At 34.4% G+C, this 18,465-nt stretch overlaps 1 protein-coding gene across 4 annotated transcripts; it reads left to right on the plus strand.

The window, feature by feature from the left end:
- Nucleotides 1-546: 546 nt before the first annotated feature.
- LOC133313322 (uncharacterized) lies at nt 547-3,090 on the plus strand. Of its 4 annotated transcripts, none has more exons than XM_061514684.1 (3): nt 547-773; nt 1,350-1,401; nt 2,116-3,090. In XM_061514684.1, the coding sequence occupies exon 3, from the start codon at nt 2,116-2,118 to the stop codon at nt 2,836-2,838; it is 723 nt and encodes a 240-aa protein (XP_061370668.1). In that variant the 5' UTR covers nt 547-773; nt 1,350-1,401; the 3' UTR covers nt 2,839-3,090. The 4 variants fall into 4 exon arrangements, with proteins under 4 accessions (XP_061370668.1, XP_061370667.1, XP_061370666.1 ...); XM_061514682.1 differs by having other exon boundaries at nt 548-773; nt 2,091-3,088; XM_061514683.1 differs by lacking the exon at nt 1,350-1,401.
- Nucleotides 3,091-18,465: the final 15,375 nt, after the last annotated feature.

The raw sequence follows: 18,465 nt of genomic DNA on the forward strand, positions 1-18,465 counted from the left end.
TCTTACTATTAATTTTGCTATTGTTGGATTGGAATTAAATCAACAGCTCTCACTTGATATTATTTTGTAACAATTAATTTAATTTTGATTCAATAATTATAAAATATCTTATGTAGAGATATAATTAAGTAGATTTCACAACTAAAAAAATGAACTGCTGGTTTGAATTTTGATAGATGTATAACATAACATAAACTTTAGAGTAAACACTCCTTTTGGTCCCTGACAATATCTACGAAATCCTTTTTAGTCCCTCGCAATAAAAAAGGACCAAATTGGTCCTTAAAATTATGAAAAAGGGTCATATTAGTCCTTATGTCAACTCCTCCGTCACTAACGTGGCCCTTTTTACATACTGTTAGGGATCAATTTGGTCATTTTTTATTGTCAGAGACTAAAAATAATTTCATAGATATTGTCAGGGATAAAAAAAGGTGTTTACTCTAAACTTTATTATATAACATGAAGAAAACATTTTCCTATTTAAAATGACGTTAACTTTAAAATTACAAACATTTTAATTCAGTGATTTGATATGAATTCTTGAAGTTTTATGCAGCTACCAAACACACAGGATCACGCATAAAAAAGAAAAAAGAAAAAAAAAAAAAAAGGGTAGAAGGACAGAATCTTCTTCCTTCTGTGTTTTATCGTAGCAACTTAAAAGTTATCGCATCACAAAAATGATATCGTCTCAGACTCTCAGCCTCCGCCTTTCTCTGATCAGTTTTGACTTTTGACTTGGAGGATCCATCGGTTTTTGGTTTCTGCAGGTTCGTAACTTATTTTGTTTTCCTTTTCTGAATCTGGATCCCTTTCTTTTCTTTTCTTTTTTCTTCACCACGTCTTTCCTTTGTCGTTTTGGTTTTCATCTCCTTGGTAGTTTTGAGAAATGATAGACTTCATAATTGGCTATTTTCGAAACTAGATCTGGGATTCTGGGTGTTTGAATTTTACTGGGACTTTTTTTGTTCTTATTTATCCATGTTTGTTGTTTTCTTTCTGCTAAGCGTAACTTTTTCAAACACTTTCTTTCAATTCCGTCCATCAAAACAGCTGCATCGGTGACTGTGTCTTTGAAACAATGGAAGGAATTTTTTATTCAGGAATATCACATATAAAATCTTAAATCTTATATTATTTTTTATCCTAAGGGCATATATATATATATATATATATATATATATATAGTATTTGGTAGAAGATTTATTTTGGGATTGATGGGAAAGTGTTAATGAATATTGGAAAATATCATATTTGGTTTAGGTTTTTGAAAAAAATACTAAGAAAACATGATAGATGGAGAAATGACTTTTGTGTTGATTTTTGGATGAAATCCACTGTTACAGAATACCACTTGAGATGTAGTATTTTGAGATAACTGGAGAAGAAAAAAAACAGGTGCGAAGTTTCTTCCGAACATAGATTTTGCAAATTTAAATAAATTTTTCCGGTAATATTTTGGTCAACCAAACAACTTTTTTTACCTTCTCCTACCAAAATCACTTTCTAACCATTTTCTTAGTAATTACATTTTCCTAGTATTCAAAAAAAATTTCCTCAACCAACCGGCCCACTAAGGTAGTGTTTGGTTGAAGAGAAATTTTGTAATATTAGGGAAATGTAAATATTAGAGATCTGCAGGGAAATTGAGTTAGATAGAAAAATTTTAAAAAAGTTGTTTGGTTGAGTATAATTTTACCAGGAAAATTGAGTGAAATTCCTGAATGTGTGTTTGGTTGAAAATAAAAATTTGATGGGGAAATAAATAGAATTTACGAAAGCAACCTTTTTTATAAAATTTTGTACCATTGCAACATATAAGAAGAGGGGTATTAATGTTATTGTATTTACTCACTTTTTCATTTCTCCAGTTTCTTACAAGAATATCATGTCTCAAACAGCATTCATCAATAGTGTTTTTTACCTTATTAACACACATTTCTACTTAGATAGACAAATGTGTTTGATGGATAAAAGTTATAAAATCTTTCAACCAAACAAAGAGAACAAGGATTGGCACATGCAATTAGACGGGAAAATTTTGAGAATCCCTCAACCAAACACTACCTAACATATAAGTTGTGTAGGTATCTGAAGGTTGGGATTTTACAGATGGCAAGTGGGTTTGGGGAATCAACAAGCAGGACACCCCCAAGCCCTTTCTGCTCCAACAACAACAATAATAACAACGATGCTGGCAACTTTGAATGTAACATTTGCTTTGAATTAGCACAAGACCCAATAATTACTTTGTGTGGTCATCTTTTCTGTTGGCCTTGTCTTTACAAATGGCTTCACTTCCACTCACACTCGCAAGAATGCCCTGTGTGCAAGGCCCTCGTTGAGGAAGAGAAGCTGGTTCCCTTATATGGGAGAGGAAAGACATCAACTGACCCAAGATCAAAATCTATTCCAGGTCTTAATATCCCACATCGTCCCTCTGGTCAGAGACCTGAAACTGCTCCACCACCTGAATCAAATCATTTTCATCAACATGGGTTTGGATTTATGGGTGGGTTGGGTGGGTTGAGAGGGTTTCCGCCGCCGCCAATGACAACCGCAAGATTTGGGAATTTCACATTGTCTGCTGCATTTGGTGGTTTTATACGGCGGCCATCCTTATTTAACTTTCAGTTCCATGGGTTTCATAATGGGACCATGTATGGTGGAGCAGCTGGTTTTCCTTATGGATTTTCTAATTCATTTCATGGCTTCCATGCTCATAGTTATCCTCTGCACGCACGTCAAGGGCAACAAGATTATTTTCTCAAGCTACTGCTTCTCTTTGTTGTTTTCTGTCTCGTTCTTGCTTTTATTTCGCAACAGATAGTATAGAAGCTCAGACTGCTAGTAGTAGAACCAAACTTCTTCTATTTTAGATCTTCTGGTGCGCTCTTTGTTTAGTAAGTAAGGAAATTGTTCATATAATAATCTCTCATTATGTGAGACTTGACTTGCGTGATATCCATATAAAAAGTTGGATATCTAAAGCATGAAAGCACGCATTAAATGTTAATTTAATGGCTACTATACTGAGTTTGAGACTACGAGGTAGCAGAACTAGTGAAAGTATGCCTTTTCTCTACTTTCCTTTCCTTTTGTATTTTCATTTACGTATTGATATACTGATGTTATATTATTTTGATGCATGCTACTTTCATTATTCACAATCCGGATTTAAGGGTTATGCACTTATACTTATTATTGGTTTTCACTAGATGTGGGTTTGCGTGCATTTGGTGGTATTTACATTCAGATTGTTTTGGTGCTGTAATTTTTGTTATATGACCACGGATGGCTTTTTATATTTTAATAAGATGAGTATATAGAAATCTAAGGACCTTGGAAACTAGTGGCCTATTTTTTCATGCAAGGTGGATTTATTTTAGGAGGGAGAATATTCTCACTACCAAAATTTTTCACTACCAACTTACTACCTATCTAATGACTATTGGATCAAAGATAGAGAATGCTAAAAAAAATTTGAAAAGAGAGAAAATATTAATCCAATGGTGATTAGATAGGTAGTAAGTTGGTAGTGGAAAATTTTGGTAGTGAGAATATCCATCCTCTTATTTTATATGGATTAATGTTTATTTTGATTTAAGAAGATTTGAGCCTGTTTGCAGTACATTAAAATTAGACATGTAAATGATAAAATTGACATTAGTTGACAAATAAAAACAACCTTTTCAGAATGATCCTGCTGTTTTAAGTGGACATGTAACTCTACATGGAGATTCTCTAACAACCTTATTATATCTCTACTCTCTACTTGTCCTTTTGCTCATTTTGTGGTTCCTAAGTGCTTGTCTGATTATCATCATTGTAAAATGTTATATCCGGCTTTATTTCAATAGCACTTTTGATGTATATACTGCCTACTTTTTCAGTTTTGAGTTTTTGGTTAAACATAACAATTGTCTGAAGATGATTTTTTAGCTGTATACACTTGTCACTAATAAGACATATATGGTTGTATATTACAAATTTCGTTCATTCTTCTCGTGTTCTGTTAAGCAGAACATGCCATTTTTCACTCTATGCGTCTTTGAGCTTGATTATAATAGTCTCTGTCCTAAGAGCGAGCCAATCACACAACTGTATCGCTTGAATATCACGTCTTGGTTTTCTGTCAGTCAAGCTGCTTGGTTATTATGTGTTCTTACGATCAATTGTCATAGATGGAGGGTTACCTTTTACCTACAGGACTTATTGTGTTTGGCTTATTATGGTTAGTATGTGTTGGGCTTGGGACACGACTTATTATCCTACAGGAGCTGTAATGTTTGAACGAGGGTTTTTGACTGTACTGATGCATCTTTCAATATATTCCACTGGTTTAGTTCGTTGCTTGAATGTATTACTGATATAATGCAGGAAGACACGCTTCAAGTGTGTGCACGTTTAATCGCGCACCTCCCAGATGCCCGTATCGAGCCGTGAAAAAAGGAAGGGTTTGAACACGTTAATGGTGTGTGGGCGTTTCTTGAAAAGTCTGTCCTTTTGAGACACGTTTTGAACCCATCAAATTCGGTTGAAATCTTTGTATCAATCACTTCCACTTGAAACCTTTGCAATGCCAAAGCATAGGGGGAAAAAATGACTGTTGATGGAGAACTGAGAGGGGAGATGAACGGGGAGAGCAAATGAGGGAGAGGTAGGGGAAGAGGAAAGGTTGAAAATTTTAGGGACAGGAAACACGCTATGTTACAATGCACTTTTATGTGTGTTAGGGACGCGGTCCAATAATAGACGCATCAGAGACGCGGTAACACCAGTTGTGCGTCAGTGTCAAAGACGCGGCTGTCTCAGCTGCGCATCGGAGCCTGTCAGCAATTCGTTACCACTAGGGGTGAAAATGGGCTGGGCTTGACCAAACTTTGTCCCGAAAAGCCCAAGCCTACGTCAAAAAAATTCAATTTGGCCTGACCCAAGCCTAGTATGAGTCTAACTGTTAGTCTGGTTTGACCCGTTTATAAAAAAAACAAATGGCCTGGCTTGGCCCGTTAGCCTGTTAATTTTTAACTTCCAAGCAGAACCATGAATCAACTTTACAAAGTACTCAAATTCAGTTGCTACACCAAAAATCATAATTTCAACGTCCAAACAGAATCATGAATCATAACAAAACTCATACAATATGCACTTAAGTCATTTTCGAAAGCAAAATGCTCAAAGTAAATAACATATATTTCATCAGATCCAATAAACAAATCCATACTATGTAAATTAAAATATGTTGTAAATAGTAATTATGTAGTCATTTATTAGTAATTATGTAGTCATTTATTTGTATTTATTTAGTCCGTTACTTGTATATTGGGCCAAGCCCATTAGGTCAAAATTAGGTCAAGAAGTCTCTATAAATAGAGACCCCTATGTACAGATTCAAATACGATTCAATAATATTTCAAATACCCTTTTATTTCAACTTGGTATCAGAGCTCTCGATCCTGAGGGCTCTGCTTCCGCGCCTATTGTCTTTAGAACAAGAACCTTTTATTCTTTTTGTCTCTCGCTGCCATCAGCCGCCACCGGATTTTTTCCGGGGACCTCTTAGACCGAGAAGATCTCTGTTATACTGGATCTCTGTTACTGTTCATCGTCTCCATTATTCTTCATCACAAGACAACATCTGTTCATCACAATTGGACCCTTTCCCGGTGGTTTTTCAACTCCGAACAGACCTAGAAAGAACCGCGCTCACCGGACGACGTTGCTCCAGAAATTTCAGACCAGACGGCCACCCACGCGCCGCCCCTTCAACCGCGAGTGAAGCCCACGCGCAGCCAATCTCACCGGCGCGTGGCGGCGCGTGAGATCATTTTTCCGGATCGGACCACCGCGATCTTGATCTTCCCTTCATCCTCTTTCTGGATCTGTGCTCCTCTCTTTGATCGGACATCGTTTGGTATTTATTTGTGATTTTTTGGCTTCTTGGAGCTTTTTTTTGACCATTTTCTGTGCAGTATGGCCTCTTCTCAAAGGAGTTCTTTTTCAAAATTTTATGATGGTACCTCTTCTAGACCTAAGAGAGATGATCGATGGTGTTCTTATTGTAAAAGAACAGGTCATATCAAGGATTTATGCTTTTGCCTTTATGGAAAGCAATATGTCTTAGAAAAGATGGCAAAGTTGCGTGGTCAAGCGCATTTTACTTCCTCTGAAATAACTCCTACACCTAATAAGACCCAACCTACATTTTGTCCAGATGAGTTGGAACGGCTCCGAATCATTCTTGATTCTATGAGTAAGCCATCTGATACTAGTGTTTTGACTATGACTGGTATGAGCTCCAAAACTTATTCTTTCATTTCTTCATGTAATGATTTTAAACATTCTTGGGTTGTTGATTCTGGTGCTACTGATCATATGGCTTGTTGTGCTGACTCCTTTACCTCTTATCATCCTACCATTGGAACTCATACAATAGCCGTAGCTGATGGCTCTCATACATCAGTTGCGGGATCTGGTGACATAAACTTACAGCAGTCCTTACATCTTAAGGATGTTCTTCATGTTCCTAAACTCTCCACGAATCTTCTTTTTATTCATAAAATTACAAAAGATTTGAATTGTACTGTAACCTTCTATCCTACCCATTGTGTTTTTCAGGATCTCGCCACGGGAAAGACGATTGGTAGTGCTAAAGAGCAAGGTGGGCTGTACTATCTGGTGTAACAATCTCCTGCAAATAAAGTAACAAATCACATCTTGATGTCTCATGGTCAATCAACTGCTGATTCTTTGATTTGGCTTCATCATAAGCGCTTAGGTCATCCTCCATTTAGTTTACTCAAATCTTTATTTCCGTCATTGTTTTTGTCTAAATCTGTTGAGTCTTTTCATTGTGATGTTTGTGAATTTGCTAAGCATCATCGTGTGTCTTTTCCTTCTAGTATTATTAAGAGTGTTGAACCTTTTGATCTTATTCATTCTGATGTTTGGGGTCCCTCTAAAGTCCCTCATGGTTCTGGAAATAGATGGTTTGTTTCTTTTACTGATGATTGCACTCGTGTAACTTGGGTGTACTTAATGCGTGAAAAGTCTGAGGTACCACAACTGTTCTTTCAATTTTATAAAATGATTGAGACCCAGTTTGATAAAAAACTCAAGAGACTAAGAACAGATAATGGTACTGAATATGTTAATCATAATTTTTCCCAATTTATAAGAAATAACGGTATGATTCATGAACTTACTTGTGTTGACATCCCCCAACAGAATGGGGTTGCTGAAAGAAAAAATCGTCACCTTCTTGAAGTGGCTCGTGCATTAATGTTTCAGACACATGTACCCAAATACTATTGGGGAGATGCTATTCTTACTGCAGCATTCTTGATCAACTGTTTACCCACTCGGGTACTTGACCATGTACGTCCTATTCACTCTATGACTTCTTTTTTCCCTTCTATTCCAACTATGATGAGTCTTCCTCCACGAGTGTTTGGGTGTGTTGCTTTTGTTCATGTTCATAAACATCATCGCAGTAAGTTGGACCCTAGGGCTATTAAATGTGTTTTTCTTGGTTATGTTCCTGATAAGAAGGGCTACAAGTGTTATCACCCTAGTAGTAGGAAATTTTTTGTTTCTATGGATGTTACATTTCAGGAATCTGAGTCCTTTTTCCAAGGTCCTCATCTTCAGGGGGAGAATCTTTCACCAGAAATCTCATCACCTCCCTTCTTTGAGTTTGAATCATCAGTGTCTACTCCTTTACTTATGTCAGTGTATCCTCCACCTGGTCCTGTTCCTCCTGTGTCTGTTTCTCCTTTGTTTGTTCCTCCTGTGTCTGATCCTCTTGTGAGTAATCCTCTTATGACTGATTCTCCTGTGATTGATACATCAAGTACACCAGAGATACGAAAGATTATGACACCTGAAAGAAGGAAACAACCCACATTGTCTCAGCAGCAACCTCAATCGTCTGAACCACTGGTAAGTCCTGAATCTCATATTTCTGATCATGATGTTAATACTTCTGATGACTTACCCATTACTACTGATTCTGATGATTTACCCATTGCTCTTAGAAAAGGAAAAAGAGCTTGTCCCAAGAAATCTTGTCCCTCCTGTCCCTCTTGTACTCAATACCCTATCTCCCAGTTTGTTTCCTCTGCTAATCTTTCTGTGCAGCACAAAAGCTTTGTTTCAGCACTAGACTCTATTGCAATCCCAAAATCAGTACATGAAGCCTTGAAAGATAGGAATTGGGCTCAAGCCATGCAAGAGGAGATGAATGCATTGGAGAAAAATAAAACATGGGAGGTAATTGATAGACCTACTAGAAAGAAAGCAGTAGGGTGCATATGAGTTTATGCCCTGAAATATAATTCTGATGGAACTCTTGAGAGATACAAAGCTCGATTAGTTGCCAAAGGTTACTCTCAAACCTATGGCATTGATTATGAAGAAACATTTGCTCCAGTTGCAAAGATGAATACGGTGAGAGTTTTGTTATCCCTTGCTGCCCATTACAATTGGGATATAAACCAATTTGATGTGAAGAATGCTTTCCTCAATGGTGAGTTAGAAGAAGAAGTCTACATGGAAATTCCGCCTGATTTTGATTCTGTGAAGGGAGAAAATAAAGTTTGTAAATTAAAAAAGGCCTTGTATGGATTGAAGCAGTCACCTCGTGCTTGGTTTGGAAAGTTTACTAAAGTTATGATGACCTTAGGATATAAACAAAGTCAAGGAGATCACACTCTTTTTTCAAGCACTCCCAAAATGGGAAGCTTACTGTGCTCCTTGTATATGTTGATGATATTATTATCACAGGTGATGATTTTGTGGAGAGACAGATTCTGCAAACACGGCTTGCCTCTGAGTTTGAAGTTAAAGACCTTGGGAAACTGAGATATTTCCTAGGGATAGAAGTAGCTCATTCGAGCAAAGGAATCTTTATCAGCCAAAGAAAATATGTTCTTGATCTTCTCAAAGAAGCAGGAAAGCTCGGGTGTAAACCCTCTAATACTCCTATTGAGCAGAATCACAAGATGGACTATGAAGAGGAGAGTCCTCCAGTTGATAAAGGACAATATCAACGGCTAGTTGAGAAATTGATATATTTGGCCCATACTAGACCAGACTTAGCTTATGTTGTTAGTGTTGTCAGTCAGTTTATGCACGATCCAAAGGAGAAACATATGCAGGCAGTAGAGAGAATTCTTCAGTATCTGAAAGGTACTCCTGGTAAAGGGTTGTTATTCCGACGTGATGGCAATCTATCTTTAGAAGTCTACACAGATGCTGATTATGCTGGATCCGTGACTGACCGTCGTTCTACCACTGGTTATTGCATGTTTCTTTGTGGTAACTTGGTGACATGGAGAAGTAAGAAACAAGATGTGGTCGCCAGATCAAGTGCAGAAGCTGAATTTCGAGCTATGGCTCAAGGCATTTGTGAGTTACTGTGACTGAAAATTGTACTTGATGATCTAAAAATAAAATGTGAGGGACCTATGAAGCTGCTATGTGATAATAAGTCCGCTATTTGTATAGCTCATAATCCAGTTCAACATGATCGGACTAAACATATTGAGGTCGACCGCCATTTCATCAAAGAGAAACTTGATAGCGGGTTGATTACCACTCCATACATTCCCACTGGGCGTCAATTAGCTGATCTATTGACAAAGGGGCTTCCTTCAGATAGATTTCAAGAACTTGCTAGCAAGCTGAGAATGATAAATATCTATTCCTCAGCTTGAGGGGGAGTGTTGTAAATAGTAATTATGTAGTCATTTATTAGTAATTATGTAGTCATTTATTTGTATTTATTTAGTTCGTTACTTGTATATTGGGCCAAGCCCATTAGGTCAAAATTAGGTCAAGAAGTCTCTATAAATAGAGACCTCTATGTACAGATTCAAATACGATTCAATAATATTTCAAATACCCTTTTATTTCAAGAAAATAACTACATGAATCCAACAAATAAATCATGATGCTTGTAGTAAGTATAACTCTCCCAAAAATCTTTTAATATATTCATATATACAATCTAACATGTTGAGATGTTGGTTCCTCCTATATAAGAAATAAAATAAGATTTCTATTAAAATATAATCGAATATAACTAAGTTATAAATAATTGCAATTGATTAAACTTATATCTTTTATTTTTTCTTCAAGACATATTTACTCTATTTTATTTTATTTAAAATAAATAGTACAATATAGGCTGACCTGTAGGCTTATAGGCCCGACCTATTGAAAGTGAGCATACGGCCTTTTTATTAAACAGGCTTTTTTAAGGCCCAAGCCCGGCCTATTATACAAAATATACTAGGTCAGATCTGGCCTGATGTAGACTAAGCCGTAGGCCTCTGTAGGCCGACCCGACCCAGTTTCACCCCAAATTACAACCTTTGTACCTTATCTACCATGTCTATAGGCACTTGCCACGTAATAAGCGCATTTGAGACACACGTGAAGCGTGTCTTCCTGTATTACATCGTTAATACGTTTGACAGACAAACTAAACTGGTGGAATATGTCCAAAAAATGTATCAGTACGGTCAAAACCCCTTTGAATGATCCTGCTCTAGTGGATTAGTGCTTGTTGTGGGCTCTGTTTTAGTTGGAAAGGTGATGTGACCAAGAATGATGACGGAGAATTTTAAGACAGACGAAGCATGTTATAGGAATATGTATTGTTTCGTCTGGGTATGCGAAAATGTTTGCTGTTTAGTGTCATCGTTGTTATAGATAGTGGCTATGTGGCATTCATTTTTGTTCTTATGTCTTTGCCTGAGAACCCAAGACCTAGAATTTGATTTTATCCCTGCTAAATAGAGATTCTCCATCGGGAGAGGTGGATTATGGATTTTGGAATAGATCCCTGGTTAATTAATTAGTGTTATCCATGGAGGGTCATTTTAATTAAATAGTATGCTGATATTGATGAATTTCCCCAATCCCTTTCATAAAAAATATATTCTTAAGCAGGTAATTTTAATTTGCATTTTAGCCTTGCATTATATCTTTTTTTCTCCTAGGGTTTTCTTTCCTTATTATATCTTACTAATAATTGGTAGTATTTATTTTCCCCTTTTTTTTTGCGGGAAAGGGGGTTACAAGCATTTATTTTCTTCATGTTCATTAATAGCCTGTTGAAATCCTGGGTTATTTTGTTTCTTCTTTCTTGAAGTGCTATTCTCTACAATGGTTCTGCAGCCAGATGGGTATAACCTATTTGCGTCTGCTTTTGTTTTGTTTTGTTTTGTTATTATTTATTTAAAATGAACATCTGATATTGCCGTAACTTATGTTTTAAAAATTATTAATAAACATTTAAAATGTTCAATAATTATTAAGGATTGAAGTTATTAAACGTAAATAGATTTAGATTTTATAAAAATGTTAAAATTTAATTTTGGTCTACACTAAAGTATAAAATGTTTTGCACATTAATAAATTGTGATTTGATTTATTTGAGACAGTTAAATTTGTAATTAAAAAATAAAAAATTTTCACTTCTTGTTATATATGTGTTTTTCATTTTTGGTAGTACAGAAATTTATACCTGCTATGGGAATTAGTATGATAAACTAATCAGTAGGGTAGTAGTTAAGTATTTATTAAATGATGATTTCATAGTAAATATTTGAAATTTTATTAAAAATAACCATTGACTACTAAATGCTTAATTGATGACATACCAAAGATAAAAAAAAATGGTACTAAAGTGGTTGGTTGGTTGCCTTCCTTGTAAACTTTAATAAAAAGATTTAATGTTTCTCATCTTGTACATAAAAGTATGTGGGGTTTTATATGTTTTTTCTTTCCTCTCCTCACATGATCTCATGTGGGATTTATATACTCTTGTCTCATAAAATATAAGAAATATTAAACACTTAATAAATTGATTAAAATTGGTTTTGAAAGAATTTATGTTAAAAAAATTAGGAAGATTATACTTATTTCCAATTAAGTTTATCACTTTTTACTATTAGATTTTAATTGTTGATTTTCGCCAATCCAATGGTTATAATTTCTTAGATGATATTTATTAATTAATTATTAATTTTTAATAAATTATAACTACCAGATTGGCAGAAATCAATGATTCAAATTTAGTGGTAAGAAATGATAAACTTAATTGGTGACAAGTTTAACCGAAAAAAATTGGTTAATGTTTAAAAATGAGTTTGAAATAACTGATTTTGTTTGGATTATAAAATACGGGGACAGATCCATTTATTACAAAAAAAGTTTAACATTCTTACAATCAATTTAATCATTGTTGATTTCGTTAATCTAACGGTTATAATTTATTGGCAATTAATAATATTTTATTGAATTATATTTATTAATTATTATTAATTTATAATAAATTATAACTGTTAGATTAACTTAAATTAAAGGTGATTAAGTTAGTTGCAAGAGCCAATGTTATTAAAACCGGCCCGGTCATTGATCTGGTTGAGGTATTGGGTCACTGGTTCAACCAGTGGGTCACTGGTTCTACCGCATGACCCGGTAATTATATGCAATTTTATAATTTATATTAGAAAATTACAACATACTCAAATATCTAAAAAAATGATAAAAATTTCAAATATTTTAATGTAAAAAGTAATAAATCACATATTATTATCTAATAAAAGATCAAACAAAAATATAATGATCGTGATACAGGATTTTAGGTTTAGAAAATGATATCTCTAACTATAAATTAATTCAAATTTTTCTGCATAGTACATAATTGAGATAATATTAGTATTGTAGATACATAACTTATGTAAGTCAATAAGCAAAAAGATATTCAAATATGTCCATTATGATTTTTTTTGAAAAAATAAATTTTGGTTTTTTTTTTTTTGGACTGAGCCGGGTCACCGGTTAACCGACCGGGTCACCGATTTTTTATGAAAACCGGCTGGATCAGACCGGGTCGCACCGGTTCTGATGCATGGCTGGTCCGTTGCTTCAATCGAACCGGTTATATGACCGGTTTACCGGTTCCCGAGTCGACCCGGCCGGGTCGGTCCGAGTTTAATAACACTTGCAAGAGTTGTAAATTTTTTAGTGGTAAGTATGTCTCCCCATAAAATACTATCACTTTTAAATATAATTTTTTTTTCTTAAAATTACATAGATCCTATATTTAAAATCAAATTTACGTAATGAAAAAGCTGAAGGAGTTCAAAATTTTCCAAACAATTATGTCACTTTAAAACTATTTAGCGCCTGTTTGAATCAGCTAGTAAAAAAAAAATTATTATGTCTTGCTTATTTTAAAAATATTTTTAGCAAAAGTTAAAATTATTTAGATTTTTAAAAAATATTTAGTTTTTGACTTTTGTTTCTTTTAAAAATTAAATTTTTTAGTTTAAAAAAAATACAGATTTTTAATTTTTTTGTGATCTCTACTTTTTTTTAAAACAAACATTCAAATAAATTTATTGTAAGAAGTATTTTTTTTTTTTTTTTGAAAAAAAGAGAGAAGAACTTTTAGAGAGAAAAAAGTCCATATCAACGAACCTTACATGGCAGTAAACGTAAATTTCAAGTAAAATAACAGCTATGAGGTTCCAGGCATGTTTCCACTACCGTCATAATTAATAAAATTGCAGTAAATTATTCTTACTAGTATCTTTGCTTCGAAGGTTTATACTCTTTAAGATCAAATTTAAGGGTAAATTTTGTTAATTTAAAACATCATATTAAACTTAAAAGGGAAAACTTCAATTATCACTTTTCTCATAATCACTTATCCACCTCCTCCAAAATTTTAATCAATTTACAGTCCTATCTATATTTTTTTTATCAATGACCCAGTATCTTCATTTTCCATCCAAAACTAAACAGAACAGAGTCTGGGGTTCCAAATTTTTGGCTCATTCCAAAGGTTTCGTTCTCCAATTTTCTTCTTAACACGCTAACCCTAATTCGAAGCTCCTTGCATGTGAGGGTCTTGAGTGTACACACTCCGACAATCAAGAACACCAACGTCATCGAGCACTGGTATCTTATTTGTCTCACTTTCGTCCTTGAGTGTTTCTTCTTGTTTCAATATGTTATGTGTATTTAAATGAAGAAATGAGAAGAAAGTGTCAATGGGTAATTTGCTTTATATGTAATCATCATATTCTGCTAGTTTTAAGGTTCCCATTTCATGATTATATGATATTTTTTAGGGAATATTCGGTAGAGGAGAAAAAATTTTTTACAGGAAAATATAATTAATGGGAAAATGGTAACAAAATCAATTTGATGGAAAAGTTTAAAAAAAGATATTTGGTTGAATGAAATATTATCAGAAAAATTTATTTAAATTTGTAAAATCTATGTTTGGGAGGAACTTCGCACATGTTTTTTCATTTCTCCAGTTATTTCAAAATACCATATGTCAAGTGGTATTTTGTAACAGTGAATTTCACGCAAAAATCAACACCAAAGTCATTTCCTAGCCTTCCTATTTGCCAAACATAGTATTTTCCATTTCTCAAGTTATCTCAAAATACCATATGTCAAGTGGTATTTTTTTTCAAAAACTTGAACCAAACATGATATTTTTCAATACCCACCTACACTTCCCCGTCAAACCCAAAATAAAAGTTGTACCAAACACACCCTTAGTGTTTGGTTTCCTTTAAAAGTTCTGTCGTCTAAAGATTCATTTTTAGGCAAGAATGAATGTTGGGTTTTAAATTTGTGCTAATCTATTATTTTCCATGAAGCTAACCTTTGCACTTAAATTTGTGTGTTTTTTTTTTTCTAAAAAAAAATAGATTTCAATCTAAGTTTTTAAATTTATGTTTTTGCTTTGATTAGATACTCTAAAAAAGTGAAAACTGAAAACAGAAGTACAATGTGTTGCTGGTCTGTCTCTAACACTCTAACCTGTCCTGTTATAACAGAAATACAACGTGTTGATGTCCCTTCAGCACATGCATTGATTGTTCTACTTGAATCCTCTCTCTATCTTATATATTTGCAATTGCTTATTTTCTTTGCCTTTGTGTGCAATGCAATACAGCATTAGATTGGTTTGGTGAGTTAATTTTTCTGCCAAGACTCCTGTCACTAGTATTCAAGGCGAACAACAAATAAATGATCCTTGTAAATGCCTTGCATACTAGAAACAAAATAGAAGCTCTATTGGTAATATAGATTGCATTTTTATTGTCCCTAATTGTTGCTATTGGTAATTGGCCAGCCCTTTTAAGCTCTATTGGTAATTGGCTCCAACTAGAATTATTAAATTGTTGCTATTGCTTGGTATGCAGGTTGCAATGGATGACTATGATGTAGGTGTGTTTGAAGATGACTATGATAGGGTTCTATATTCGATGATGGGGCTGACTATGATGGAGCTGTGTTTAACGATGACAGGGCTGACTATGATGGAGCTAAGTTTGAAGATGGTGGAAAGGATTGCTGTGCAGATGATGATGGGGCTGACTTTGGAGATGGTGTAGGCATCTGTCATTGGAGAAACACCAAGCCAACAGATGACTCGAATTCAAAATGAGCAATCACAATAAATATCTCAACCTTCTACGAACAGGAAAAAGCCAAAGAATGGTATCTTGTATTGATATATGGCTACAAGAGGAGGAAAACATATCAGCCCCCTTAGCACCTGATGAAGGTTCCTTGATTTGAAGCTTGTGGTTGCTGTCCAGATTTTTTGGAAACCTACTTTTTTGGCACAAGAAGGGAGATGTTGGCTTCATTTTGCTATCATGGAATGTCTAACAATTGTATTGTATTGAAAGGAGATACTTGATGCATAGCAACATGCTTTACCATTTCATAATAGAGTAGTCTATCAAAAGCAGTATTGTATTGAGAATATCTTCATGCATACTGATAGAAAAATGAATTTTAGAGAATGTATATTACAACTGATGATATAAAACGGACTCAATGAAGATTTATTATTTTTATTTTGTTTTTGAACGAGGGTTCCTCGGGGCTATTCTGAATTGTACAAACTCTCTAGAAAACAACCTTCTTCTTTGTTCTGTTTAGTGTTTTTTTAAAATATTAACAGAGTTAACTTTAGTTTTGGATGCAAAATAAAGATAGGGAGGTAAGTGATAAAAAAAAATTAGATGGAAGTGTAAATAATTAAAAATTTAGGGAAGGAGAATAAGTGATTATGAAAACACTTACGAGGGGGGAGTTGAAGTTTTTCCAACTTAAAAAGCGGTGACAACTTTTAAGATCAAAGTTGACACGGTGTGAGCCCCTGTTTGTACTTGAACTCTGTTTTTGGCCCGAGAATGATGAGGGATGAATCATGAGTGTTCTGATGAAATTGTTGAATTATGTGATACACGAGTTATAAGATCATTTGTTACGTGTGGACTGTCTCTGTGGACAGACCCAGATTTTTTGTTTGTGGAGCACGTCCCTTCTTTTGTTTGTCTGGGTAGTGGTAAGACACTATCATCTTTTAAATAAAAAAAGACTTTTTTTTAGCAGGTCGACACTATCATCTTTTGGTCGTGGACATCTTGCACAATTTATTGCATGTTGGCTTGTGTTACGTTACCCTTCTGTAATATACTGCTGTCATAATGCCACTGCATATAGGACAAGAGTATCGACAAAAAAATGGAAATGAATAAAAAGGTAAATAGTGATGATTTTGTAATTGTTTATTCTATTAATTTTTCTCTTTCTTCCTTTATGGGACATTGACCATATTGTCACTTCTTTAATAAAAATTTACCTGATTGCCACTTCTGAAAAAAAATTTGCCAAAATGCCACGCCTGAATCCCGCTGGTCTGACAAGCAGGAATGGACTGGACACGTGTCAGCGTCTGAATGGTGAACCATTCTCGCTGGGCTGCCCAGCTAGAATGACAGAATGCTGACACGTGACAAAAGTACAGACATCCAGAGAATGCCTGTGCTTTTGCCACGTGTCAGCATTCTGTCATTCTAGCTGAGCAGCCCAGCAAGAATGGTTCACCATTCAGACGCTGACACGTGTCCAGTCCATTCCCGCTTGTCAGACCAGCGGGATTCAGGCGTGGCATTTTGACAAATTTTTTTTCAGAAGTGAAAATCAGGTAAAATTTTGCCTAAAAAGTGGCAGTACGGTCATTGTCCCCTTCCTTTATATTGCTGATTCATCTTTTATAATTGTCCATTCCATTATTTATTTTTTCTTTTATTATCAATCTATTTTTGTATAGTTATGATCAGTGTTTTAAAACTCGGACCGGTCATTGAACCGGTTGAGGTATTGGATCACTAGATCACTAGTTCAATCGGGTTAAACCGGATTTATTGTTCACATATTAAAAATATAAAAATATTACTTATATTAATAAAAATTCACATAAGAAAACTATCAATGAGCTTCAAAAAATAAATTGATTTTCAATGATAGCAAATATTATATACTTCTAAGCTTCTAGCTCTGGACCATATCCTAATATTGGATTAAAATTGCAAAATAAGTTAAATGCACCTTTTGTGCTTGATATGATACGGATAAATTAAATAATGATAACAAATAGTATGCATGAAATATACACTAAGAAAAAAGTGTCCACCGTTGAGATGAGATCATGAGACCATCAGTGTTTATCACCACTTAACTTCATGAGATCATTATAAGATGCAACTAAATTACATAAACGAACTGCACTAATCTAAAATACCTTATTATTTTCACCTTACTTTTAATCATATTCACCATAAAATATGAATATGATTTAATTCAAGAGTTCTTATCAACAAAAAAAAAATTACCAAAAAAAGAGGAATAACCGGTCTAACTCGGGTCAACCGGTTCAATCCGGGTTGACTGCAGAAGCGGTCCAACTACCCGCTCGGACCGGAGAACCCACCGGATCACCGAGTCTCGGGTCGACCCGGGTTTTAAAACACTGGTTATGATTTTCAAACTTGACCATGTTATATTAAATAAGACATGAGCAGTGAAGGAGCCACTTGTTACTCAAGTGGTGCCAAGGCACCAGTTAATTTTTAAAAATGACACAATTTTTTTAAAAAAATTATGATACAACCTTAATATTGGTTGAACTTTTAAAAATAATATAATCTTGACACCGGCTGAATTCTATCTAATTATTTATTCAAAGAATCTTTTGATACCAGTTGAATTTTACTTTTGGTTCCGTCACAAGCATGATAGTTAAAATCGAGATTTTACCTAAAATCGAAAGGGGGATAAAAAATCGTAAAACGTAAAATTTTAATGTAAAAAAAATCGTAAAAAATCGTAAAAACCTAAAAACATTTAGAATTTTGATGGAATCATTTTGATTGAAAAAAATCGTAAAATCACAGATTTAAATCAAAATTTTAACTACCATGGTCATGAGAGTATTCACTCTCACCAAAAGTAGCTTCTATTTGCTTGTAGGACTAATTGCGTGGGCCTTAACATTCCGGCCCATTGACACCAACATGCAGCCATATGTATAAGAACAAATGGATAAAGAAAAAAAATTATTTGCGT

The sequence above is a fragment of the Gastrolobium bilobum genome, unplaced genomic scaffold (genome assembly GCF_033153095.1).
Source record: "Gastrolobium bilobum isolate Gb01-03AN ecotype WA unplaced genomic scaffold, APGP_CSIRO_Gbil_v1 utg14062, whole genome shotgun sequence".
NCBI lineage: Eukaryota > Viridiplantae > Streptophyta > Magnoliopsida > Fabales > Fabaceae > Gastrolobium > Gastrolobium bilobum.

What these genes read in the sequence shown, in the direction of transcription:
- LOC133313322 (XM_061514684.1), top strand. Translation starts at nt 2,116, where the DNA reads ATGGCAAGTGGGTTTGGGGAATCAACAAGCAGGACACCCCCAAGCCCT.